The sequence below is a fragment of the Gobius niger genome (assembly GCF_951799975.1).
Source record: "Gobius niger genome assembly, chromosome: 23".
NCBI lineage: Eukaryota > Metazoa > Chordata > Actinopteri > Gobiiformes > Gobiidae > Gobius > Gobius niger.
In genome coordinates this window covers 1661944-1687535 of record NC_136874.1, presented here as the reverse complement: position 1 = coordinate 1687535, position 25592 = coordinate 1661944, and the positions used below count along the sequence as shown (strand labels likewise).

General features: G+C 44.3%; 1 protein-coding gene across 1 annotated transcript; it reads left to right on the top strand.

Annotated features, from left to right (window-relative positions):
- Nucleotides 1–1495: 1495 nt before the first annotated feature.
- dusp27 (dual specificity phosphatase 27) lies at nt 1496–12519 on the top strand (the record flags this gene model as incomplete). The annotated part of the gene is made up of 6 exons (XM_079581986.1): nt 1496–1512; nt 3067–3214; nt 3472–3590; nt 6481–6712; nt 8228–8445; nt 9944–12519. The coding sequence occupies exons 2-6, from the start codon at nt 3105–3107 to the stop codon at nt 12517–12519; spliced, it is 3255 nt and encodes a 1084-aa protein (XP_079438112.1). The 5' UTR covers nt 1496–1512; nt 3067–3104.
- Nucleotides 12520–25592: the final 13073 nt, after the last annotated feature.

Here is a 25592-nt window from a genome sequence, read left to right as displayed (position 1 = left end):
AAAAAGGTGTGAAAATAGCGACAGAACTGAGATGAAAACAATGATGAAGATGAGACAAAAAATGACAAAAAATGTGACCAAAAAATGACAAAAAATGTGACCAAAAAATGACAAAAAATGTGACAAAAAATGAGACAAAAAATGAGACAAAAAATGTGACAAAAAACGTGACAAAAAATGACAAAAAATGTGACAAAAAATTGACAAAAAATGACAAAAAAATTGACAAAAAATTGACAAAAAATGACAAAAAATGTGACAAAAAATGAGACAAAAAATGAGACAAAAAATGTGACAAAAAACGTGACAAAAAATGTGACAAAAAATTGACAAAAAATGACAAAAAATGTGACAAAAAATGTGACAAAAAATGACAAAAAATGTGACAAAAAATGTGACAAAAATGACAAAAAATGACAAAAAATGTGACAAAAAATGTGACAAAAAATGTGACAAAAATGTGACAAAAATGTGACAAAATGTGACAAAAAATGTGACAAAAAATGTGACAAAAATGACAAAAAATGTGACAAAAAATGTGACAAAAAATGTTAAGAGGTTAAGCTCTACAGGTGCTCGTCATACAACTAGAATATCGTGTAAAAGTGTAAAACTAATACATAATATAGACTCATTACATGTAAAGTGAGATATGTGTAGCCTTTATTTGTTATTTTGATGTTTTTTGATGTTTTTTGAGCCCCTGCCCCTCCGTCGCTCTCTGCACGGCCCTGCTCATTATAAAGCATTCGTGTCAATGTCATGAACTTACAGGTGAGTTTCTGTGACTTCCTATAAAGGGATGAGTTTGGACCAGACCCAACGTTTTACTTTAGCTCCTCCCTCTTTCATTGTTTATAATAATAATAAAAAATGACTCAAATGTAAGTTTTTTTTCCCCACTGCAGGTTTAAGGCCGGTCCTGATGCATTTTATTTTGAAGGTCGTCACTGTTTAACCCCTGTCTGTCCGAGGGCTTTTACTGTGAAGGCCTGGAGTCCCCCTGGAGTCGGGTTACGGTCCAGGCTTAGTCCCGCTCTGGTCTAAGTTTAGTTCCTGGACTCGCTCAGAGGTAAGACACGCACTTTTCAAACTCCTTTGACCCGACGTTTGTCTAAAACTAACGGTAAATGTGCTTCTGTGCTCCCGTTTTTAAGGATCTGAGCTTTACTCGAGTAGTTACTGTTACTTTTACTCCACTACATGAGAAATTAAGACTCAGATTAAATAAAGAACAGGATTTGAAGAGTTTCTTTTGCTTTTTTGGCCCAAAAATCACATGAACAGATCGAAACAGGCCACACAATATTATAATCCGGAAAATAAAGACATAATAATGAAGAGTTATGACATAAAAGAAGAAGAAAAATAGATTTAAATCTGATGTGAAACAACTGTGATGCTTTTCAGACACATTTAAGTCTCTCTTTTTCAGGTCGATGTTTGCACAGCTTGGATGATGTTTCTGTTTTTGTTTGAGGATTGAAAACAAAGGATTAATACAGATAATAAGTAAGTGTTGTATTTATTTACCTGGTGTTCAGTGGGGCAGTAGAGGGCAGTAGGGGCAGTAGGGGCAGTAGGGGGCAGTAGTGAGCCCACAGGGGGTCATGTGTTTGGGGCTAAAGCGGCAGCTGTTTCTCAGATATAAATAAACTCCAGACACTTTGGTTTGAGCCAAGACTCACTGACCCTGCTCAACGGCACAAAAACAACTGCTTTTTACTACTGCTTTACTACTACTACTACTACTACCACTACCACTACTACTACTACTACTACTACTACTACTACTACTACTACTACTACTATTGCTCCTACTTTCCTATAGCAACCGTACTACTACTACTACTACCAGAATACCAACTAGTACTGCTGCTAATAACTGGTAAAGGTAAATGATGTACATGTATATAGAGCTCATGGTGAAATCTACTGTTGCCATGGAGATCCGCCATGTTTGTGACTGTCAAAGAATGTCCATAGATTAATGAGCTAAAACAGTATCAAAGCAGTGGAACAGTTTAATAGTTTATTGAGCTGCTGAGTCTCTGCTGGTAAATACATCGAACACACTGAGGTTTTAATGTGAACTATTACTCCATCAGTTTATTATTGCTGCAAATACCATGATGCTTCGCAGTGACGAGTCACTGAGTCACGAGTCACTTAGTCACGAGTCACTGAGTCACGAGTCACTTAGTCACGAGTCACTCTAATCTGACTTCTTTTTTCAGTAATAATAATCTAACGCATTATATTTTCCAGACCAGTATCAGATTCAGTTGCTGTTCTGACATTTTCCTTATATTCTCTTTTTTTTGCGTCTCGTGGAGCGACGTAACATAAACGTAGAAACAACAGAGGAAAAGAAAGATGGAAACACGGCAGTTTCTGGATCTGTGGAGCTTTGTTTATGTTGCTGTTAAAGCAGAACTCGGTAACTTGTTTACCTTAATAAATCCTTTTAGTCCCTGTGGGGGAAATACAAGTGTTAAAGGGATGACTGGGGGGTCCCCTGGCGTCTCTGGACAGAAAACTACGAAGAAGAGGCTAACAGGCTAATGGGCAAAGCTAACTGTGGGCTAGCACTACTTAAACAGTATTTACAGCCAAGTTTGAGTGAATAACATGATCTCCATTGTGTAAGTGGATGACCAATATCCCTCTGTCCCTTTGTCTTTTCTGTCGGCGAAGTATTTACTCTCAAGGATCACAAGGATTTAAACTGGTTCATTTGCATCATGAGGGGGGAGGGGGGGAATGTAACCAATGAAGTAACTTGTAATCTAACTTAGTTACTTTTCAAATCAAGTATCAGTAAAGTAACTTTAAAGGAGTAATCAGGCATCTGTAATCAGATTACTTTTTCAAGGAATCTGTGGCAACACTGATGTTGGAGACATGACACCACGATCCTGAACTCTATACTACTACAACTACTACGACTACCACTACTATGACTACGACTACGACTACGACTACGACTACGACTACGACTACGACTACGACTACGACTACTTTTTTACCAATCAAAGTCATAACTGTCGGGTTTTCGTCCTGAAGGTCTCGTTTCCACGGATACGTACGGAGACGCGGTCGCCATGGCGTCGTCCAATGAGGACAGAGATCAGACGGTTCCCAACGGCGACGAGGAGGAGGCCAGAGAGATCCAGGAAGTGCAGAGCAAATACCTGCGCTGCCCCTCCCCCAGGTGAGACACGCCCTCCACAGAAAATAAACATAACACCTTTATATATGTTTAAATGCTGTCGGGCGTCAAAAGTTAAAAGAAAAAAAAGGGAAACAAGTTAAAAAGTTAAAAGAAAAATTGAGAAAATTAATTAGAAAATTGGTGGAATAAAAAAAAAAATGGGAAAGGTTTTGGGGAAAAAACATGCCGACAAACAGGACAGACAAACAAACACTACAACATTCACCTCACACACATGTGCCCGTGTGTCTCCTCAGCTTCTCGCTCATGTCCGAGTCGCGCTTCTCCATGATCTCCGGCTCCGAGGCCGACAGTATCTTCATGGAGCCCATTCACCTGAGCTCCGCCATCGCCGCCAAGAAGATCATCAACGAAGGTACGACTGTTTCATTTTAATTTATTTAAAGGGTTTAAAGGGGGGGTTTTACGCAAAATGGACTTTTTCAAGCTTTCCATCGTTATTCTGTCACTCCCTCATTAAAAACATGCCTGAAGTGTTGCCTTGACACATTCACATATTTTTGAGTAATCTGTAAAAACTCTGATGGCGGCCATTTTAGGGATAGGTTTGCCTGAGTCCTCCTAGGAACGCCCCCACCTCCTGGAGACGCCTCCAGCCGAGTAACCAACCACTGCTCCTCAGCAGAACCCCCTCCCCACTGATGCCACAGACAGCGTGTGGAGGGGGCGTGTCTAAAGGCTCAGAGGTTCTTAAAGAGACAGAGGCCTATTTCAAGACATTCACTACAGCCATTTTGAGAGAGACATTTTATACAAGGCAGTTATTCTAATTTACTGCAGTTACAGACCAACAGGAGGTTTGGTCATCATTGTAGTGTCATATAGACTGGTGCTATGTGACTGAAAAAAGCCCTCTCTTTAAAGGCCTCTGCTGCTCTGTTTTACTTACAGAAGCACATGGCTACTTAACGCTCTGCAGAGCTAACAGGACTTACACTAACCTCATAAACCTCCTCCGCCTCACGTCTCGCTCCGTCGTATCGTAATGTCTGAATCTGTGTAAATTGGAGCTGATTGTTTGATCAGGCGTCGCTCCTTCACTCCTCCGGCTCCGGTTATTTCTGAGAGGCTCGGAGCGGCGACTCTAATCGGGGAATTAGAAACGAGTCACACGCCGCGTCGCTCCGGTCGTTACGGAGATCAGACGCTAACGACGAGCGAGTGTTCGGCCAATCACACGGAGAGATTTAGACCGGCTCAAATCAAGGACAAATGGACGATTTCCAGAAAAGAAAAAAAACGTTTCGATTACACTTTGTCCTGTTCTTATAATGTTAAAGTGGACGGCCTGAAATCCAACATTATGTCAGTTTAGAGCGAGTTTATCAGGCTGAGCTCAAGCTTTAACCTCTTAACTCCCGCCTGAACCGAGAACAGCTTTACCCAAATCCTGTAGGCCAGTGTAACACCTCATTTGAAAGCTAAGACCTACAAAACTCATCTGAATGCATGTTTTTCCTCACGTCATCAGATTTTTTTTCCATCATTTTTTGGTTGGGTTTCAACTCATTTTTGTAACTTTTTTGTCAAATAGTAAATTTTTTGTCACATGTTCATAATGTTTTTATCATTTTTTGTTAATTTTTTGTCAAATTATTGTCATTTTTTTCTCATTTTTTTGTCTAAGTTTTCTCACTTTTTTGTCACATCTTCATCATTGTTTCCGTCTCAGTTCTGTCTCTATTTTCTCACCTTTTTTCCAGAAGCTTTTGGACTGGGGTAAAGCCAAACTAGAGAAAATGCGCTCGCTTAAGAAGTTTAAAATGGCCACATTTACCGTGCGTTTTTCGACTTTCTTTAAGCTCTGTAAGCTTTACATCAGGGGTGGGCAACGTCAGGCCCGGGGGCCAAATCCGTCCCTCCAGCACAGAACCTCTGGCCCTCAAGATGATTTTGAGAAACACTATTACACAAATCAGAGAGCACCTTTAACATTATTAGATTAAAATGGGAGAAAATAAGGTAGAAATACTGTCAATGCACCCAATGAGGTCATAACACCGGCATTTGAAAGAAATGCACTGGAAAAAGAATAATCGTTATCAGGAAGAAATGACATAAGAGATTAAATCTAAGGTTTGAGTTGATTTGGTCTTAGATGAGATGAAACCTCTAGTAGTCGTTATTCTCTTAATTGTTTTTCACTTGAAATGACACAAAATTATCTGAATTATTTGTCTGATAGTTTGTTTTGTTCTTGTTCCATTGGCGCTGTAGCAGGGGTAGGCAGGTTTGCATGGTGGAGGCTGATTTTCTTCATTTTCAAAAGACCGAGTGCCAAACCCCCCTGAAGTAAAGCATCACTTTTAACAATTGCCACTTGTATGTCGTGTATGACATACACGACATACTGCTCTGAAATGTTGAGGAATTGACTATGTTTCACATTTTGAGCCTTAACTAAGTGCATTTTCTCCAGTTTGGCTTTACCCTAATCTTAAAGCTTCTGGACTGGAGTTCACAGCCTGTAGGCGATTTTCCACATTTTTATCGTGTTTTTTTCCTTTGCTTTTTTGTCTTGGTTTCGCCACATTTTCGTCACGTTAACGTCGCTCTTTTGTTGCTACTTTGTTGTTTCTTTGTTGCTTTTTTGTTACTATTTGTTGTGTTTTCCTCCTCGTTTTCGTTGCTATATTGACACTTTTTTCCCCCAAGTGTTTAGATTTGGGTAAAGACAAACTGGGGAAAATGTGCTTGGTTCAGGTGGGGTTTGGAGATTAACAAGCCTTCGATCTCCCTCTAGAAATACCTTTACTCAAAATGGTCTTGAGGGCCAGAGCTTCTATGCTGGAGGGCCGGGTTTGGCCCCCGGGCCTGACGTTGCCTACCCCTGCGCTGTAGCATTTGTATCTTGTATTAGTTCAAACCGACTCAAATTCAACATAGAAGAACTTTAATTCAAGCAATTTTAAGTCATTCATCTCATGATAGTAATGTTTCCAGTGTTGTGCTTTACTTTGGGCTAAATATCAGCGGCTTCGGCCCTCGGTCTGTTTACAATAAAGAAAACCCCTGCTTTACATGAAGGAGCCTCTCACCCACTCTCTCACTCACTCATACACGTGTCTGACTCTGGAGGCACAGTGGGCGAAGTGTCTTGCTCAAGGACATAACGATAAGTCTTTGCTGATTCTGGGTCTTGCATGTTATTTTATTCCCTCTTCCCTTGACTAAAACAGAAGCTCTTCATGTCCTGACCCGTGACTTTAATAAACCCTCCGCCCCCGGTTTGTTTCCTCCTCCAGAGCTGCCGCCGCGCGTCGCTCGCACCGTGTCGCTGCCGGACTCGTACCTGGAGCCGGCGGAGCAGCTGATGGTGGAGGATCTGTACGAGAGGGTGAAGGAGCTGACGGACGAGCGCAGCCCCTACAACACGCCCTGTGTGCTCGACCTGCAGAGGGCGCTGCTGGGCGAGCGGCTCGAGGCGCCCACCAACGCCGTGGACGAAGTGTGGCCCAACATCTACATCGCAGAGAAGTGAGAAACTAAAGCATCAGTCAATTAAAGTGATAGTCTGTAAGTTTGCAAAGTGAGATAGTGTAGTTTGAATGTTTTAAATGAAATCCCTCCTCTCGTTAACCAGAAAGCCCGTCTTAGTTTGCAAAACGAGGAAAGCAGGAACAGAATTTTCAAATGTAAACAATCAAGCTCCTCCCCCTCCCTCCTGATTGGCCCTGACAGGCTGGTTCACTGGAACAGCTCGTCTCATTGGTCGACTCAGGAGGATACTAGACTCTGATTAGTCGCTGAGATCTGGGGAGGAGGGACTTTACAACAAATAACATATAGGCTTTATATTATTACTTCAGCCTCTTACCACCCGCCTGAACCAAATGCATTGTGTCCTCTTTGGCCATTATATAGGCCTGTGTACCGCCTCATTTGAAAGCTAAGACCCACAAAACTGATCTTTTTCCTTGCGTTGTTGCTGTGTTGTGTCACCTTTTTTATGTTTTTTTTTCTTTCTTTTTTTTTAAATTTTTGTCACATTTTTGTTGAATTTTTGTTGAATTTTTGTTGAATTTTTGTCACATTTTTGTTGAATTTTTGTCACATTTTTTTTTTTAAATTTTTGTCATTTTTTGTTGATTTTTTGTCATTTTTTGTTGAATTTTTGTCATTTTTTGTTGAATTTTTGTTGAATTTTTGTTGATTTTTTGTCATTTTTTGTTGATTTTTTGTTGATTTTTTGTCACATTTTTGTTGAATTTTTGTTGAATTTTTGTCATTTTTTGTTGAATTTTTGTTGAATTTTTGTCACTTTTTGTCACATTTTTGTTGAATTTTTGTTAAATTTTTGTTGAATTTTTGTCACATTTTTGTTGAATTTTTGTCACATTTTTGTTGAATTTTTGTCATTTTTTGTTGAATTTTTGTTGAATTTTTGTCACTTTTTGTCACATTTTTGTTGAATTTTTGTTGAATTTTTGTTGAATTTTTGTCACTTTTTGTCACATTTTTGTTGAATTTTTGTTGAATTTTTGTCACTTTTTGTCACATTTTTGTTGAATTTTTGTCACATTTTTGTTGAATTTTTGTCACATTTTTGTTACATTTTTGTTGAATTTTTGTCACATTTTTGTTGAATTTTTGTTGAATTTTTGTCACTTTTTGTCACATTTTTGTTGAATTTTTGTCACATTTTTGTCACATTTTTGTCACATTTTTTGCTGAGTTTTTCTCACATTTTTGTCACATTTTTGTCACGTTTGTTGCGTTTACATCCTTGTTTTCTTCTCATTTTTTGTGGCTATTTTGGTGCTTTTTCCCCAAGAAGCTTTTTGATTAGGGTAAAGCCAAACTGGAGAAAATGGGATCCGGTCAGGTGGGAGTTAAGAGGCTAAATCAAAATGCAAGACCACGTGGTTGATTTTGCACATTTTATAAAGTATGTAAACCATGTAGACTTCCAGACGATCACTTTAATGCTTGTTCCGTTACATCATGATCAGCCTTAGCCGTAACGCCCCCCCCTCTCTCCTCTCGGGGCAGGTCGGTGGCGGTGAACAAAGCGCGCCTGAAGCGGATGGGCATCACTCACGTCCTGAACGCGGCTCACGGGACGGGCGTCTACACCGGCGCCTCCTTCTACGGCGGCGTCGGGGTGCAGTACATGGGCGTGGAGGTGGACGACTTCGCCTACTGCGACATCGCCCCGCACTTCAGGCCGACCGCCGAGTTCATGGACGAGGCGCTGCTCACGCACAAAGGTACGGACGCTTTCTGCAGCAGAGTAAGAGAACAGCTGCTACAAAAACAACAGGCCACAGAATACAGGGCACTTTGAGACGCACAGCGAGGTTCATGGAGAGCGAGGGAGGGGGGGGGGCACATGGGTTGCAGTTACATAAATAAACTTGTGAACAATAGTGCGTGGACATTGTATAAATGTGTGGATTACACAGCAGCGGTTTCCCTGGTCATTAATGAGACGAGCCGTGTCCGGACTTTAACCCGAGCACATTTTCTCCAGTTTGGCTTTACCCCAATCCAAAAGCTTCTGGAAAAAAGGCGTGAAAATAATGTGAAAATGTGACAAAGAAGTGATGAAAAAATGACAAAAAATTGATAAAAAATTGACAGAAATTTGACAAAAAATGACACAAAAAATGACACAAAAAATGACACAAAAAATGACACAAAAAATGACAAAAAATGATAAAAATGACAAAAGAAAATACAAAAAAACGACAAAAATGTGACAAAAAAATTAAGAAAAAAAATTACAAAAATGACTTGAATACCCCCAAAAAAATTATGGAAAAAAAAACAAATATGAAAAAAAATAAAATCTGATGACGTGAGGAAAAAGATCCATTTAGATGAGTTTTGTAGATCTTAGCTTTCAAATGAGGCGTTAAACTGGCGGCAGTTAAGCAACTGCAAATCTGATTGGCCAAGATTCATTGAAAACCACTTTCTATCACTTTATACGCCTGCACATCTGTAAATATAATCCCACTATTGTTCAGTGTCAAATTGTTGCTGTTTTACCAGACGTCACTTTTCATCTTATCTTATTTATTTAATATTCTTTATGTTATAGCCTTATAGTTAAAAGTCTTTTTTAAGCTTTTTAAGCTTTTATCTTAATTCTGTGTTATTTGTTTTATGTCGCACGATTACACCGAGAAAAAATCAGAGTTTGTTCTCAAACCACGGCAATAAAACCTATACTTTTACCCAAACAAGGCTTTAGGCTTACAAGATAGATAGATAGACAGACAGACAGACAGACAGACAGACAGACAGACAGACAGACAGACAGACAGACAGACAGACAGACAGACAGACAGACAGACAGACAGATAGATGAATAATGCCATGCACAATGTTGTGGAACAGAATGAAACAACAACCAGATATATATATTTTCAAGCTTCGCCACCAGGGGGCGCCCTGAGAAATACCTGATATTTGCTGTGGGTGACTTCAGACTGGAGTCAGAAACAAAAGTTAAACGTGGCTCAGTCCATTCTTTCAATTTTGTCACGAAAATATGGGAAATTTTGGGCATTTTCAGGAAGGAAACATCATGGAAGAAAACTTTCAACACATTTTTCCTCATATTTTTGTTAGTAATCAACAGCAAAACATTTAAACTGACATCTCTACATTTATAAGTTTCCCTATTGTCCGTGTGAACCTTCTTCAGGTGTTATTTCTTCAGTTCCAGTAAGAATTATCTATGTTTGTGTCTGTTTTTAGGTAAAATCCTGGTGAACTCGATGATGGGCATCAGCCGCTCCGCCGTTCTGGTCGCCTCTTACCTCATGATCTTCCAGAACATGTCCATCCTGGAGGCTCTGACCACCATCCGCAAGAAGCGCCCCATCAACCCCAACGAGGGCTTCATGAAGCAGCTGCGCGACCTCAACGAGACGCTGATGGAGGAGCGCGACGACGACGACGACACGCTCAGCCAGTGCTCCGTCATCGACGCCAAGACGCGAGCGCAGATCTTCGGGGAAAGCTACGAGGACGAGGACGACCTGGAGGAGGACGGGCAGAGCATGGCGGAGGCGAAAGCCCATTCCATCATGATGGACGAGGAGGAGGACGGCGCCAGCGTGATGAGCAGCGTGCCGTCGTTAGCGTCGTCCGCGGCGGCAGAAGCGCTGAGGAACGGGCTGATACCGAGAGCGGGCGCGAGCGACGAAGCGGAGAAGCTCGTCCTGCCGCGCGACGACGGGGAGGACGGCGGTTTCGATGAAGACGACGACGACGACGGTTTGGACAACATCATACGCGAGTGGCAACGCCGCAACGAGAAGTACCAGAACGACGACTGGTTCGAGGCGCAGCTGAACAGCGACGACGAGGACGACCCGCTGGCCAATAAGAAGTGTCGGAGCGCGGACGCCGAGAGCATCACGAGCCAGGACGTGCGGTCGGTGAAGGAGAAGCTGCGGCGCCGGATGAGGCAGAAAGACGAGGCGTCGGTGGCATCGAGCTGCACGAGCTACTCCGACATGTGGAAGCAGAGGCTGAGGGAGATCGAGGAGCAGGCGGCGGCGCGGTACCGCAAAAAAGAGGAGAGCGAGGAGTCGAGGAGGGAGGAAGGAGCGAGGAAGCAGATCGACGAGGAGGTGGAGAGCCTCATGTCCGACACCACGTCCATGTATAACTTCTGCCAGAAGAACAAGGACAGCATGACGCCGCTGGAGCGATGGCGAGTCAAGAGGATCCAGTTCGGGTGGAATAAGAAAGATCGGGAGGACGGGGAGAAGAGCTCGATCGCAAGCGGCGAAGAGGGCGAGGACGAGGCGCCGAAGAAGCGCCTCGAGGACGTGAACTTGACCGCGTACCAGTCGTGGAAGCTCCGACAGCAGAAGCGCCTGGGGATCGAGGAGAATAACGACGACATTCTGGAGTTCAGCCGCAGCGAGGAGACCACGAAGGCGGCGAGGCGGAGGCAGAAGAGGGAGGAGCTTCTGGAAAGAACCAGGAAGAATCTGGAGGAGAGCCAGTCGATGTGCGGGTGGGAGACGGAGAGCTGCGTCAGCGGCGGGACGATCCCGCTGTCGGCGTTCTGGGCGGGGGTCACGGCGCCACCGAGCGCCCAAAACAACGACGACAACGTGTCCATGATCAGCGGGAGGTCGTCGAACATTTCCTCGGTGTCGCAGCCGCGGAGCGTGAGATCCGCGCAGTCCAACGCGCCGCCGGTCATGCCGCAAGTTCTGCCGGTCCCGACCGTGCAAGGCCCGGGCGGGGAACCCATGGTGAACCTGGCCAGCATTCAGAACTGGATCGCTAACGTCGTCACGGAAACGATCAAGCAGAAAACGACGGAGATGAGTTTGCCGCCGTCGAGAGCCGGGTCTGAGGTCAGCTACGGCGGCAGCGCGGCGGCGGCGAGCGCCTTGTTCGGGCAAAGAATGGAGTTTGACAAAGCGTCGATGCTAAGCGGGGCTAGCGGCGCGTCGTACCTTAGCGCTAACCGCGCTAAAGCGGAGTCGGTGATCTCGGGGGCGAGCGGAGCCTCTCGACTGACGGGGCACGGGTCGGTTTTAGGATCGACTTACGAATCCAGTCTCGGCACGAAAAAGAAGAAAATCACGACCACGAGCGTTCCGCTGTTCAGCTTATTCCAGGACGAGGTGGATCTGAAGAAGCTCGACGCCATCGACAAAGACATTAAGTCGGAGATGCGCGAGAAAATGGATAAGTACGAGAAGAAGAAGATCTTGGAGGACAACCGGCGGAGCACGCTGTACAAGAAGAAGAAACCGAAGGGAGACGACGAGGACGAGGACGAGGAGGAGGAGAGGAAACGCAGGGAGGAGGAGTTCCTGCAGGAGGCCAAGAAGAAGGACAAACCGGCGAGGAGCTACGGGCTGTCCGGCTGTCTGAACCTCAACCCCGTGCTGGAGAAGGAGAAGAACACGAGCGTGGACGACTGGCTGAAGAGCGTGCGACCGCCTCAGAGGAAAGCGCAGGAGGAACTCGACGAGCTCTACGACGATTTAGACGCGTCCGCCTCCGAGTTCGGATTCCCGAGCGCCGGCCGAGGCCACGACGGCGAGCGGGACGGTTACGCGAGGCCCAGGTTCGGCCTGGAGGGCGAGGACGGTTTCCCGAGCCGAGCCGAGCCGGGGGAGAGGAGGAGGGAGGTCATACGGGAGGAGGAAGAGGAGGACGATATCTCCAGCTTCATCGCGCAGACGAGGCAGAGGGTCCGGGCGCGGGCGCTGGCGGAGCCGGTGGACGACGAGGTGCTGAAGGCCTGGAGGGAGCAGATGGAGGCGAAGGCTCAGAGGACGGGAGGCGGCGAGGACTGAGGCGGCGAGGACTGAGGCGGCGAGGACTGAGGCGGCCAGGACGGGAGGCGGCGAGGACGGTAGGCGGCCAGGACTGAGGCGGCGAGGACTGAGGCGGCCAGGACTGAGGCGGCCAGGACTGAGGCGGCCAGGACTGAGGCGGCCAGGACTGAGGCGGCAGCGAGGACTGAGGCGGCGGCGAGGACTGAGGCGGCCAGGACTGAGGCAGCGAGAGCTGAGGCGGCGAGGACTGAGGTGCCGTTTTTATGTTGTCATTGCTCATGAAGAAAACAGTTAAAACACGGCCTAGAGACGCTCGGTGCAGAAATGTGCAGGAACGTCTGAATTTACTAAAAAAATATTGTCCTGAACCGACTACAAACACTTTCCACATAGTCTGGTTTGTTTTCTTTCTTCTGTAAAACATGTGAAATATTGTTCTGCTCAAATGAATAAATAAATGAAATTTAAAAAAACAAAATTCCCAATTTTTTTTTCTAAATTTCCCGACATTTTCGCAATAATTCTCCTTTTTTTTCTGAATTTCCCCCAAATTTTCCCAATTTTTCCCCCAAATTTCTTTAATTTTTTTCTAAATTTCCTCCAAATGTTTCCATTTTTTTCATATCTTTTCCATATATTGTAAATTTACATATCTTCCAAACAGCAATTTCAGTAGGATCTTGGAAGTGGTTCCCAAAGTGGGGTCAAGGGCCCCTGAAAGCTTGTCTACAAACCCCCCCTCATAGTATTTATTTGAACACATTTAGATGAGTATTTCTCTGTGACCTGTGGAGACGCTACAAAACAAAAACATTCAACCCGACGTCCACGACTCCGGGACATTAAAGTGGGACGAGGGGAGCAGTAGATTGACATTGTGGGGACTTGAACCCCTGACCTGAGGGAACAGGAGAGACTTTCTCGGACCTGTGACTGAGCTGTATTCAGGTCCAGCTGGGATGGAGGTGGGGCGGAGGGAGGTGTGGGTGTAGGAGGATCCAGGTGGGGGATTTACTGCAGTCCATGGGTTTGTGGCAGGTTTCAGTGAGACAGAGTCAATCCACTTTATTGTCGATGATGAACTGACAGAGGAGCAGCTTTTATTGTTGACTGATCTCGTGTCTTAAGAGGCTTTGGCTCTGAAGTCACGTGACGAGTGCGCAGATTACGTATGCGGATGTTGTTGTTGTGCCGGTGCACGGGCGCACTGGAGAGATGGAAACTGTTTCCACCGCTGAAGTTGTAGAGGAGATGGCGGCGGGAGCCTCGGTGGATGTCGGGACGGAGGAGACGGGCTTGTTGCAGAGTTGTGCTGATGTCCAGTGAAGGAGGTGCGCGGGGGCTGAATCTGAGCAGCTGCGAGGACGCGTATGAAGCGCCGCGGTCGGAGCCGGGGATGGAAACAGCCGCGGAGAGGCAGCAGGAAAGCCACGAACAGTAGCCGCGTTGCGGACAGGCTGCCCCGGAGGGCAGGCCGGCAGTAACCGGGTTGTATTCCGCTGCTCGAGCGGAACACAGCGGGGTTGGGCCGTAGGCAGCCCCGGGAGCTCACAGCACAGTCACACCGGGACAGGCGGCAGATGCGGACGACCGGGCACAGACTGTTTCCAGGCCACATCGGTACGTAAAAACCGTGTTGAGAAGCGGCCGCCAAACCGCGCCCGCGTCCTCTCACTTCCGGTCACTGACGGACTAAAAGGAAGCGGAAAAAAGAGCGTTTGTTTACTGGTGTGTCGTGTGTAAAGCAAATGTTACCAGTCTGTGTCCACCTCTTCAATAAACGGAGATCTGCCATTTTTCTCCAAAGAGTAACCGGGCTCTGCCTCTCTCTGCTCTCGCACCTTTACACTCATTACTTCTGTCAGACACTTTCTTGGTGATGACCGTCTTTGTCGCTTTTTTTTTACCCGTTTTTGTCACTTTTGTCGCTTTTTTGACCCGGTTTCTTGTTTTCGCCCCGTTTTTGTCACTTTTGTCGCTCGTTATGACCCGGTGTGTTGTTTTTGACCCGTTTTTGTCACTTTTTTGACCCGGTTTGTCGTTTTTGACCCGTTTTTGTCGCTTTTGTCGCTCGTAATGACCCGGTTTGTCGTTTTCGATCCGTTTTTGTCGCTTTTTTGACCCAGTTTGTCGTTTTTGACCCGTTCTTGTCACTTTTGTCGCTCGTAATGACCCGGTTTGTCGTTTTTGACCCGTTTTTGTCACTTTTGTCGCTCGTAATGACCCGGTTTGTCGTTTTCGACCCGTTTTTGTCACTTTTGTCGCTTTTTTGACCCGGTTTGTCGTTTTCGACCCGTTTTTTTTAAAAAAATTTTTAGCTTTTTTTGACCCATTTTTTGAAAAAAAAAAAAAAAAAGCGGCAAAAAAAAAAATGCTGCTTTTTTCCCCCCCCGTTTTTCTCACTCACACATTTCTCTCCCTCTTCCCCCCCATTCTTGTCCCTGACCTGTTTCTCTGGGGGGTGTTCCCGTTTTTGTCCCTTTTACTCGTTTTTGTTGACCTGTTTTTGACACCTTTTTTTGTACCTTTTTTATTGTTTTTTGACCCTTTGTTTTTGACCGTTTGTTTTTGTTTTTTGACCCTTTGTTTTTGACCCTTTGTTTCCCTCAGTGACACTGAGACCAGAGCCAGGCTCGATCCCACAACCTTTAGACCTTTGTGAAGCCACTTTCATTGTGCAGTGACTTGACCTCTGAGCCACAGCGGCTCTGCTTCCTCAGGTTCAGGTTCTTCTATAGGTGCTTATAGAAGTAAAGCTCAGGGAGGAAGAGGCTCAACCAGACAAAACAAACACACTCACTGGAGTTTGTCAGGGCAGTAGCTCAGTGAGGAGAGCGTCTGGTTACTCGTGTGTCATCTGGGAACCAAATGTTGTGGGTTCAATTCCTCCTGAATCCTCAATGAAGTACTTTTAGTACTTAGTGCCATCACTAAAGTATAACGTCACTAAAACCCTGCAGCTCTCAGAACCATCACAGGCTCAAGTCAAACTGACACAGGTGGGACTCGATCCCAGAACCTCAGGGTCAACACACTTTTAAAGTCCTGTGATTTAACCACTCCACCACATCAGGATACAGATGTTCTCTGTCTTGGGTTTATTTGACTTCACTTAACAGACGCACAGTTGATTTTATTGATATTTATGACATTTAACTCCAGATGTTTGCAGTGGCAGGAGCTCAGTGACTAGAGCTGTCGGATAAAGTGAACCTTCCCTGATCCAAAGGTTGAGAGTTCGATTCCCGGTCTCTCACAGAAAGCTCTAGTTTTAAACCATTATTGTTTGAGTTTTACTAAACTACAGACGTGGAAGCAACAGGTGGGACTCGAACCCACGACCTCAGACAGATGAGTCTTCTTAAAGCCCTGTGCCTTCGCCACTGCACCACATCTGCACACTGTCTGTCCCTGTTATGAGTTTATTTGACTTCACAGATGCACAGTTCATTCATGACTAAACTTCTGTTTCTCAGATGTAAAAGCAACAGCAAACAGGACTCGAACCCATGACCTCAGGGCAGGAGAAAGTTCTTAAAGCCCGACATCTGAACCACTCGACCACATCAGCACATTGGAGCTGTTTCAGTCTCACCGTCATGAGTTTGTTAAAGTGAACTGAACGTCTCAGTGACGAGAGCCGACAGTTGAAATAAAGCGTCCCTGATCTAAAGGTTGCGGGTTCGACTCCCGCTCTCTCACAGAAAGCAGCGGTTTTAAAGTATAGTGTGGTTTAGTGCAGCTGTTGGTTAAATGTGTGACGTCTGATCCTTTAGTTTGAAACTATAATGTGTTTTGAGTCTGAACAAACGACACAGACAGAAGTGGATCAACAGCCCTGGCACAGGCGGGATTCGAACCCTGCACGTCTTTGCAGCAGACGCTTTTTTAACCCCTGGACCATCAGAACATCTGAGAGTCTCACAGATGATCAGGCTGAAGAAGCTTCAGCTCCTCAAGCTCTCACACCTGAGTCACCAGTGAAGGTTCAGCTTAAATCTACAGACGTGGATGGTTGTCCTCGTGTGATGAAGGCCACAGAGTAGAGTAAAAAAAAAAATCAAGCATACAGTGCCCTCGATAACCTGCAGATGGCGCCACACAGACGGTTTTGGACACAAAGACAGGATTTCAACAAATATGCTCTAAAGTGACAAAATAGTGACAGATACACGTAGACAACACTATAACACACACGTTTATACAACTTAGCTACAGAAAAAGTTGATTTTGGGGTTAGTTGTTTTTAAACTGAACTGAATCTTCATTTATCTGAGATTATCCACATTTACAGACTAGCTCAGTGAGTAGAGTAATAATAATAAAATTAATAATAAATAAAAAATAATAATCATAATAATCATAAAAAAAATAACACACGGGGGATAAAAGAAAACAAAGAAGGGGTTTGAGGAAAAGCTCGTTTGCAGAGGTGGGTTGTGATACTGATTTAAAGTTTGGGGGTGAGTTCCAAAGGGCGGGGGCTCAGCTGTATTCAGGTCCAGCTGGGATGGAGGTGGGGCGGAGGGAGGTGTGGGTGTAGGAGGATCCAGCTGGGATGGAGGTGGGGCGGAGGGAGGTGTGGGTGTAGGAGGATCCAGGTGGGGGATTTACTGCAGTCCATGGGTTTGTGGCAGGTTTCAGTGAGACAGAGTCAATCCACTTTATTGTCGATGATGAACTGACAGAGGAGCAGCTTTTATTGTTGACTGATCTCGTGTCTTAAGAGGCTTTGGCTCTGAAGTCACGTGACGAGTGCGCAGATGACGTATGCGGATGTTGTTGTTGTGCCGGTGCACGGGCGCACTGGAGAGATGGAAACTGTTTCCACCGCTGAAGTTGTAGAGGAGATGGCGGCGGGAGCCTCGGTGGATGTCGGGACGGAGGAGACGGGCTTGTTGCAGAGTTGTGCTGATGTCCAGTGAAGGAGGTGCGCGGGGGCTGAATCTGAGCAGCTGCGAGGACGCGTATGAAGCGCCGCGGTCGGAGCCGGGGATGGAAACAGCCGCGGAGAGGCAGCAGGAAAGCCACGAACAGTAGCCGCGTTGCGGACAGGCTGCCCCGGAGGGCAGGCCGGCAGTAACCGGGTTGTATTCCGCTGCTCGAGCGGAACACAGCGGGGTTGGGCCGTAGGCAGCCCCGGGAGCTCACAGCACAGTCACACCGGGACAGGCGGCAGATGCGGACGACCGGGCACAGACTGTTACCAGGCCACATCGGTACGTAAAAACCGTGTTGAGAAGCGGCCGCCAAACCGCGCCCGCGTCCTCTCACTTCCGGTCACTGACGGACTAAAACGAAGCGTTTGTTTACTGATGTGTCGTGTGTAAAGCAAATGTTATGGGTTCAATTCCTCCTCTCTCAGACAGTCCTCTGTGACCTGAAGTCACTGTTCTGTCTGAATGTGTGAACTCTTGGGGAGTTGTGTGTGGTCAGGGGGCCAGTCTGTGGTCAGGGGGCCAGTCTGTGGTCAGGGGGCCAGTCTGTGGTCAGGGGGCCAGTCTGTGGTCAGGGGGCCAGTCTGTGTCCACCTCTTCAATAAACGGAGATCTGCCATTTTTCTCCAAAGAGTAACCGGGCTCTGCCTCTCTCTGCTCTCGCACCTTTACACTCATTACTTCTGTCAGACACAGTTCCTTGGTGATGACCGTCTTTGTCGCTTTTTTTTGACCCGTTTTTGTCACTTTTGTCGCTTTTTTGACCCGGTTTCTTGTTTTCGCCCCGTTTTTGTCACTTTTGTCGCTCGTAATGACCCGGTGTGTTGTTTTTGACCCGTTTTTGTCACTTTTTTGACCCGGTTTGTCGTTTTTGACCCGTTTTTGTCACTTTTGTCGCTCGTAATGACCCGGTTTGTCGTTTTCGACCCGTTTTTGTCACTTTTGTCGCTCGTAATGACCCGGTTTGTCGTTTTACACCCGTTTTTTTTTTTTTTTTTTTTTTAGCTTTTTTTGACCCGTTTTTTTAAAAGAAAAAAAAAAGCGGCAAAAAAAAAAATGCTGCTTTTTTTCCCCCCCGTTTTTGTCACTCACGCATTTTTCTCCCTCTTCCCCCCCATTCTTGTCCCTGACCCGTTTCTCTGGGGGGGGTGTTCCCGTTTTTGTCCCTTTCACTCATTTTTGTTGACCTGTTTTTGACACCTTTTTTTGTACCCTTTTTATTTGTTTTTTGACCCTTTGTTTTTGTTTTTTGACCCTTTGTTTTTGACCTTTTGTTTCCCTCAGTGACACTGAGACCAGAGCCAGGCTCGATCCCACAACCTTTAGACCTTTGTGATGCCACTTTCATTGTGCAGTGACTTGACCTCTGAGCCACAGCGGCTCTGCTTCCTCAGGTTCAGGTTCTTCTATAGGTGCTGATAGAAGTAAAGCTCAGGGAGGAAGAGGCTCAACCAGACAAAACAAACACACTCACTGGAGTTTGTCAGGGCAGTAGCTCAGTGAGGAGAGCGTCTGGTTACTCGTGTGTCGTCTGGGAACCAAATGTTGTGGGTTCAATTCCTCCTGAATCCTCAAAGAAGTACTTTTAGTACTTAGTGCCATCACTAAAGTATAACGTCACTAAAACCCTGCAGCTCTCAGAACCATCACAGGCTCAAGTCAAACTGACACAGGTGGGACTCGATCCCAGAACCTCAGGGTCAACACACTTTTAAAGTCCTGTGATTTAACCACTCCACCACATTAGGATACAGATGTTCTCTGTCATGGGTTTATTTGACTTCACTTAACAGACGCACAGTTGATTTTATTGATATTTATGACATTTAACTCCAGATGTTTGCTGTGGCAGGAGCTCAGTGACTAGAGCTGTTGGATAAAGTGAACCTTCCCTGATCTAAAGGTTGAGAGTTCGATTCCCGCTCTCTCACAGAAAGCTCTAGTTTTAAACCATTATTGTTTGAGTTTTACTAAATTACAGACGTGGAAGCAACAGGCGGGACTCGAACCCACGACCTCAGACAGATGAGTCGTCTTAAAGCCCTGTGCCTTCACCACTGCACCACATCTGCACACTGTCTGTCCCTGTTATGAGTTTATTTGACTTCACAGATGCACAGTTCATTCATGACTAAACTTCTGTTTCTCAGATGTAAAAGCAACAGCAAACAGGACTCGAACCCATGACCTCAGGGCAGGAGAAAGTTCTTAAAGCCCGACATCTGAACCACTCGACCACATCAGCACATTGGAGCTGTTTCAGTCTCACCGTCATGAGTTTGTTAAAGTGAACTGAACGTCTCAGTGACGAGAGCCGACAGTTGAAATAAAGCGTCCCTGATCTAAAGGTTGCGGGTTCGACTCCCGCTCTCTCACAGAAAGCAGCGGTTTTAAAGTATAGTGTGGTTTAGTGCAGCTGTTGGTTAAATGTGTGACGTCTGATCCTTTAGTTTGAAACTATAATGTGGTTTGAGTCTGAACAAACGTCACAGACAGAAGTGGATCAACAGCCCTGGCACAGGCGGGATTCGAACCCTGCACGTCTTTGCAGCAGACGCTTTTTTAACCCCTGGACCATCAGAACATCTGAGAGTCCCACAGATGATCAGGCTGAAGAAGCTTCAGCTCCTCAAGCTCTCACACCTGAGTCACCAGGGAGGAGCTCAGGGACCTGGGTCCCCTGTGATCTACATGAGTTTAAGCCTCGGACTCAGGTGAAGAAACACAAGGACAGAAGCTCAGACTCTGGAGGATCTGGATGTAGACGCTGAATCTTCATTTATCTGAGATTATCCACATTTAAAGCAGGTCTTGAACAGGTCCTGCTTTATACTAATTAGTTCAGTTAGACACAGTTTCTTTGAGATTACTAAGTTTTTGAACCCACTGAGGCTCCTCTCGGGTTAAATTGGTTCCATGAGCTCCTGGTTGGAGGTGGGACTAGAGGATGGGTGTTAAGACTGGTGTCGCCGTGATCTGAGTCTGTGAGTTCTAATCTCAGTCAGACTCAGAAGCTCAGGAGTGTCCAGGTGATGCAGAGCAGGTCCATCGGACAGTCTGTCTTAAAATGAAGTACTTTTAGTACTTAGTGCCATCACTAAAGTATAACGTCACTAAAACCCTGCAGCTCTCAGAACCATCACAGGCTCAAGTCAAACTGACACAGGTGGGACTCGATCCCAGAACCTCAGGGTCAACACACTGTTAAAGTCCTGTGATTTAACCACTCCACCACATCAGGATACAGATGTTCTCTGTCATGTGTTTATTTGACTTCACTTAACAGACGCACAGTTGATTTTATTGATATTTATGACATTTAACTCCAGATGTTTGCAGTGGCAGGAGCTCAGTGACTAGAGCTGTTGGATAAAGTGAACCTTCCCTGATCCAAAGGTTGAGAGTTCGATTCCCGCTCTCTCACAGAAAGCTCTAGTTTTAAACCATTATTGTTTGAGTTTTACTAAATTACAGACGTGGAAGCAACAGGTGGGACTCGAACCCACGACCTCAGACAGATGAGTTTTCTTAAAGCCCTGTGCCTTCACCACTGCACCACATCTGCACACTGTCTGTCCCTGTTATGAGTTTATTTGACTTCACAGATGCACAGTTCATTCATGACTAAACTTCTGTTTCTCAGATGTAAAAGCAACAGCAAACAGGACTCGAACCCATGACCTCAGGGCAGGAGAAACATCTTAAAGCCCGACATCTGAACCACTCGACCACATCAGCACATTGGAGCTGTTTCAGTCTCACCGTCATGAGTTTGTTAAACTGAACTGAATCTTCATTTATGTCATGGGTTCGATTCCTCCTCTCAGACATTGCTCTGTAACTGGAGTCATCTCATACTCATTAGTAAATCACAAACTGTGACAGAACTAAGTATTTGAACCCACAGAGGCTCCTGTCGGGTCCTGGTTGGAGGAGGCCTTAGCTCAGGGACCAGAGGATGGAAAGGCTGGTGTGAAAATGAAGTAGTTTTATTAGAAACCGACTTCCAAAGTGCAGTAGCTTCACCTCTGAACCGCCGCTGCTCCACCGAGACCAGCAGGTTTTTATGCCAAGAAAGTGGCGTAAAACTGCAGTCTGTAAGTCGTGTGGTGGAATTTTAATGACAGTTCTTGGTAAGAGAAAGAACAGGCTGAAAAACAAAGTAAGATTCAGTGGTTTAATGTTGAAGGACGCGCCTGATACTGTTGAAAGTCATCAGTTCAAACACTAAACCGTGTGACGTAACGCAGTCATGTGGAAAGTGTTGCGAAACTTAAAATGCCACGAGGATTATGAGGATTTGAGGGATAAACTTACGTAAATCCCTTTAATATTAGTATTGACCATAAAATAATGGAACCACAGACTTCACAATCAGATCTGACAGAGCTGGATCGAAATGAAAATGTCTGGACGAAAATATCCACTTTCCCCGACATTACTTGACATCGGAGACTCGTTTGCAGATCTTCCAAACAGATAATGCAAATATATCGTTTCCTCTCGGTCAGAGCTGCTCAGAATGGCTTTGGTGATGAACTGTGGGATGTAAAAATGTCATTAACCTTTGACCCCCCGACTAAACGTTTTTGACACTTTTTGTTGAATTTTTGTCACTTTTTTGTTGAATTTTCGTCACTTTTTTGTTGAATTTTTGTCACTTTTTTGTTGAATTTTCGTCACTTTTTTGTTGAATTTTCGTCAATTTTTTGTTGAATTTTTGTCACTTTTTTGTTGAATTTTCGTCACTTTTTTGTTGAATTTTTGTCACTTTATTGTTTAATTTTCGTCACTTTTTTGTTGAATTTTTGTCACTTTTTTGTTGAATTTTTGTCACTTTTTTGTTGAATTTTCGTCACTTTTTTGTTGAATTTTCGTCACTTTTTTGTTGAATTTTTGTCACTTTATTTGTTTAATTTTCGTCACTTTTTTGTTGAATTTTTGTCACTTTTTTGTTGAATTTTCGTCACTTTTTTGTTGAATTTTCGTCAATTTTTTGTTGAATTTTTGTCACTTTTTTGTTGAATTTTCGTCACTTTTTTGGTGAATTTTCGTCACTTTTTTGTTGAATTTTCGTCACTTTTTTGTTGAATTTTTGTCACTTTTTTGTTGAATTTTTGTCACTTTATTGTTTAATTTTCGTCACTTTTTTGTTGAATTTTTGTCACTTTTTTGTTGAATTTTTGTCACTTTTTTGTTGAATTTTTGTCACTTTTTTGTTGAATTTTTGTCACTTTTTTGTTGAGTTTTTTTCACTTTTTTGTTGAGTTTTTGTCACTTTTTTGTTGATTTTTTGTCACTTTTTTGTTGAATTTTCGTCACTTTTTTGTTGAATTTTCGTCACTTTTTTGTTGAATTTTCGTCACTTTTTTGTTGAATTTTCATCACTTTTTTGTAGAATTTTTGTCACTTTTTTGTTGTTTTCATCACTCTTCTTTTTTGTCGCTTATCATTGTGTTATTGTTGCTTTTCTGGCCCCGTGGTTGTCGCTCTTAGATTTGGGTAAAGCCAAACTGGAGATAACCCCCACCTGAACCCAGCAGGTTTAGAGATAAATGATCACTTCTACACATCTGTCTTTAACGTTAAAACCTGTGTTAAAAAGGGGATTTTGACATTTCTCGAGCCTAAAATCCAAACACAGGTTTTACTGGAAAATCACTCATTACAGTAAACGGTCAAACTCCAACAGGATTAAAGTTTATCCGCTCACACTTAGTACAAACATGTGTCCACAAACGTGACCTCGGCAAACGAGACTTTTCTCTCCGTCTCAAATCCGCTCATTAGGACGAACTGCAAACCCACGAGAAGCAACAAGACCATTTTCTCCGAACCTTTTCCTCAGAATATTGGAATATTTGCAGTTTCTACTTTTTCTTCCTCAAGAGTCGAGGCTTTTGTGGAGTTTCCATGTTTCCAGAGGATTTTACAGCTGGAATTTGTTTAATTTTTGCACCAAAACTCTCATTACTTCATCTCATTTAAGGCAAGGCTTAAATACATTACAACATATTGGAATAATTTCAAGCATTTATTACATTTTTCATATATTTTTTGCCATGGCGAGTTGGTGGACAGCGGCAAACTGTGAATGTTACTTTTGAGTTGATTTTCAAGGCAAAACTTTAGCGCTATCAAGACATTTTTAAATTCGAAGATTCTGAATCCACTTGTCAACACTTCGTTCAACTATTTTTGACCTTTTTTCCCACCGTTTGCTCGAGTCTTCTTTATCGCCATGGCGAGCTGGTGGTCCGGCGGCGACATTTTGGAACAAGACTCGCTTGTGAGCAAAGTGTTTCACGCCGTGGGGTTTTTGGGAGACATTCTGCAGCTCGACGAAGGCGAAGACGACGACTACGAGGAAAGTCTGACCAAAGAGATCGACATAATCGGCAAAGGAACCGCGGAAGAAGTTCACGTTTGCGCAGGCGGACAAAATGGCGGAGAAATCAGCCCGGACGATGCGACAAACGGCGTGAACAATACCAGGGAAAAGCCATTTGTAATCGAAGACACGGAGCATGCAACTACTGCCAACGAGGCTAATGCTAACGAGGCTAATGCTAATGAGGCTTATGAGGCTAATGAGAAAATAACGGTACGAGAAGACGAAGCCGATAAAATGCAAACACCTATTGAGAAAACTGGCGACAACGGACAATTGGACGAAGTTAGCGAGGTAGAAGTAGCTTGTGGCGATGCTAATCAGGACGAGGAATTGGCTAAATATGGTAAAGAAGGAGAAGCAAATAAAGTAACTTCAGATTATGTTGAAAACGCAAGTGAAATCATAGAAGAAGCTATAAATGCTAACAACGCCGTGAAAAATAGTGAACTTGATGGGAAAATGGTGGATGCTACTTGTGCTAATGATGCTAACAATGTTGAAGAGTCAGCTGGAGAGACGATGTTAGCTGAAGATAGTACAATAGGTGAAAAATATGGGGGAGATAGCGCTAAAATGATTGAAAATGTAAATGATGATGATGTTGTGGAAGCTACGGACAAAGACAAAGTTTATGACAAAATGGAAGAAGCTCCTCTTGCTCAAAATGCAAACGAAAATGTAGAAATCTTAGACGGAGCAGCTCCTAATATCACAAGAGAAGATGGGATTGAGGATGCTACTTGTGCTAAAGATGCTAACAATGAGACAACATTAGCTGATGATGAAAAATATGTGGGTGATAGCATTAAAAGGATTGAAAATGTGAATGAAAATGATGCTAAGGATAAAGAAAATGTTATTGACAAAATGGAAGAAGCTCCTCTTGCTCAAAATGCTACGAGAAACGTAGAAATCTTTGGAGAAACAACTGCTAATGTCACAAGAGAAGATGAGGATGCTATTTGTGCTAACGACGCTAACAATGTTGAAGACACAATGTTAGCTCATGATACTACAATAGGTGAAAAATATGGGGGAGATGGCACTAAAATGATTGAAAATGTAAATGAAAATGATGTGGAAGCTACGGACAAAGACAAAGTTTATGACAAAATGGAAGAAGCTACTCTGGCTCAAAATGCTACGAGAAACTCAGAAATCTTTGAAGAAACAACTGCTAATGTCACTACAGAAGATGAAATTGACGATGCTACGAGCGCTAACGATGCTAACAATGTTGAAGACACAATGTTAGCTCATGATGCTACAATTGGTGAAAAATATGGGGAAGGTGGCATTAAAACGACCGAAAATGAAGCCATGGATAAAGAAGAAGTTCATGACACGATGGGAGAAGCTACTCCTGCTAAAATCTTAGAAGAAACAACTGCTAATGTCACTACAGAAGGTGAAATTGACGAAGCTACGAGCGCTAACGATGCTAGCAAAGACGCTACATTAGCTGGTGATGCTACTATCGGTGAAAAACATGAGAAAGGTTGCATTAAAACGATCGAAAACTTTAATGAAAATGAAGCTAAGGATAAAGACAAAGCTCATGACGCGATGGAAGAAGCTACTCTTGCTATAAATGTGAACAATAATGTGGAAATCCTAGAAGAAGAATCTACTAATGTCACTACAGAAGATGGAATTGACGATGCTACGAGCGCTAACGATGCTAACACAGACGCTACATTAGCTGGTGATGCTACTATAGGTGAAAAACATGAGAAAGGTGGCATTAAAATGATCGAAAA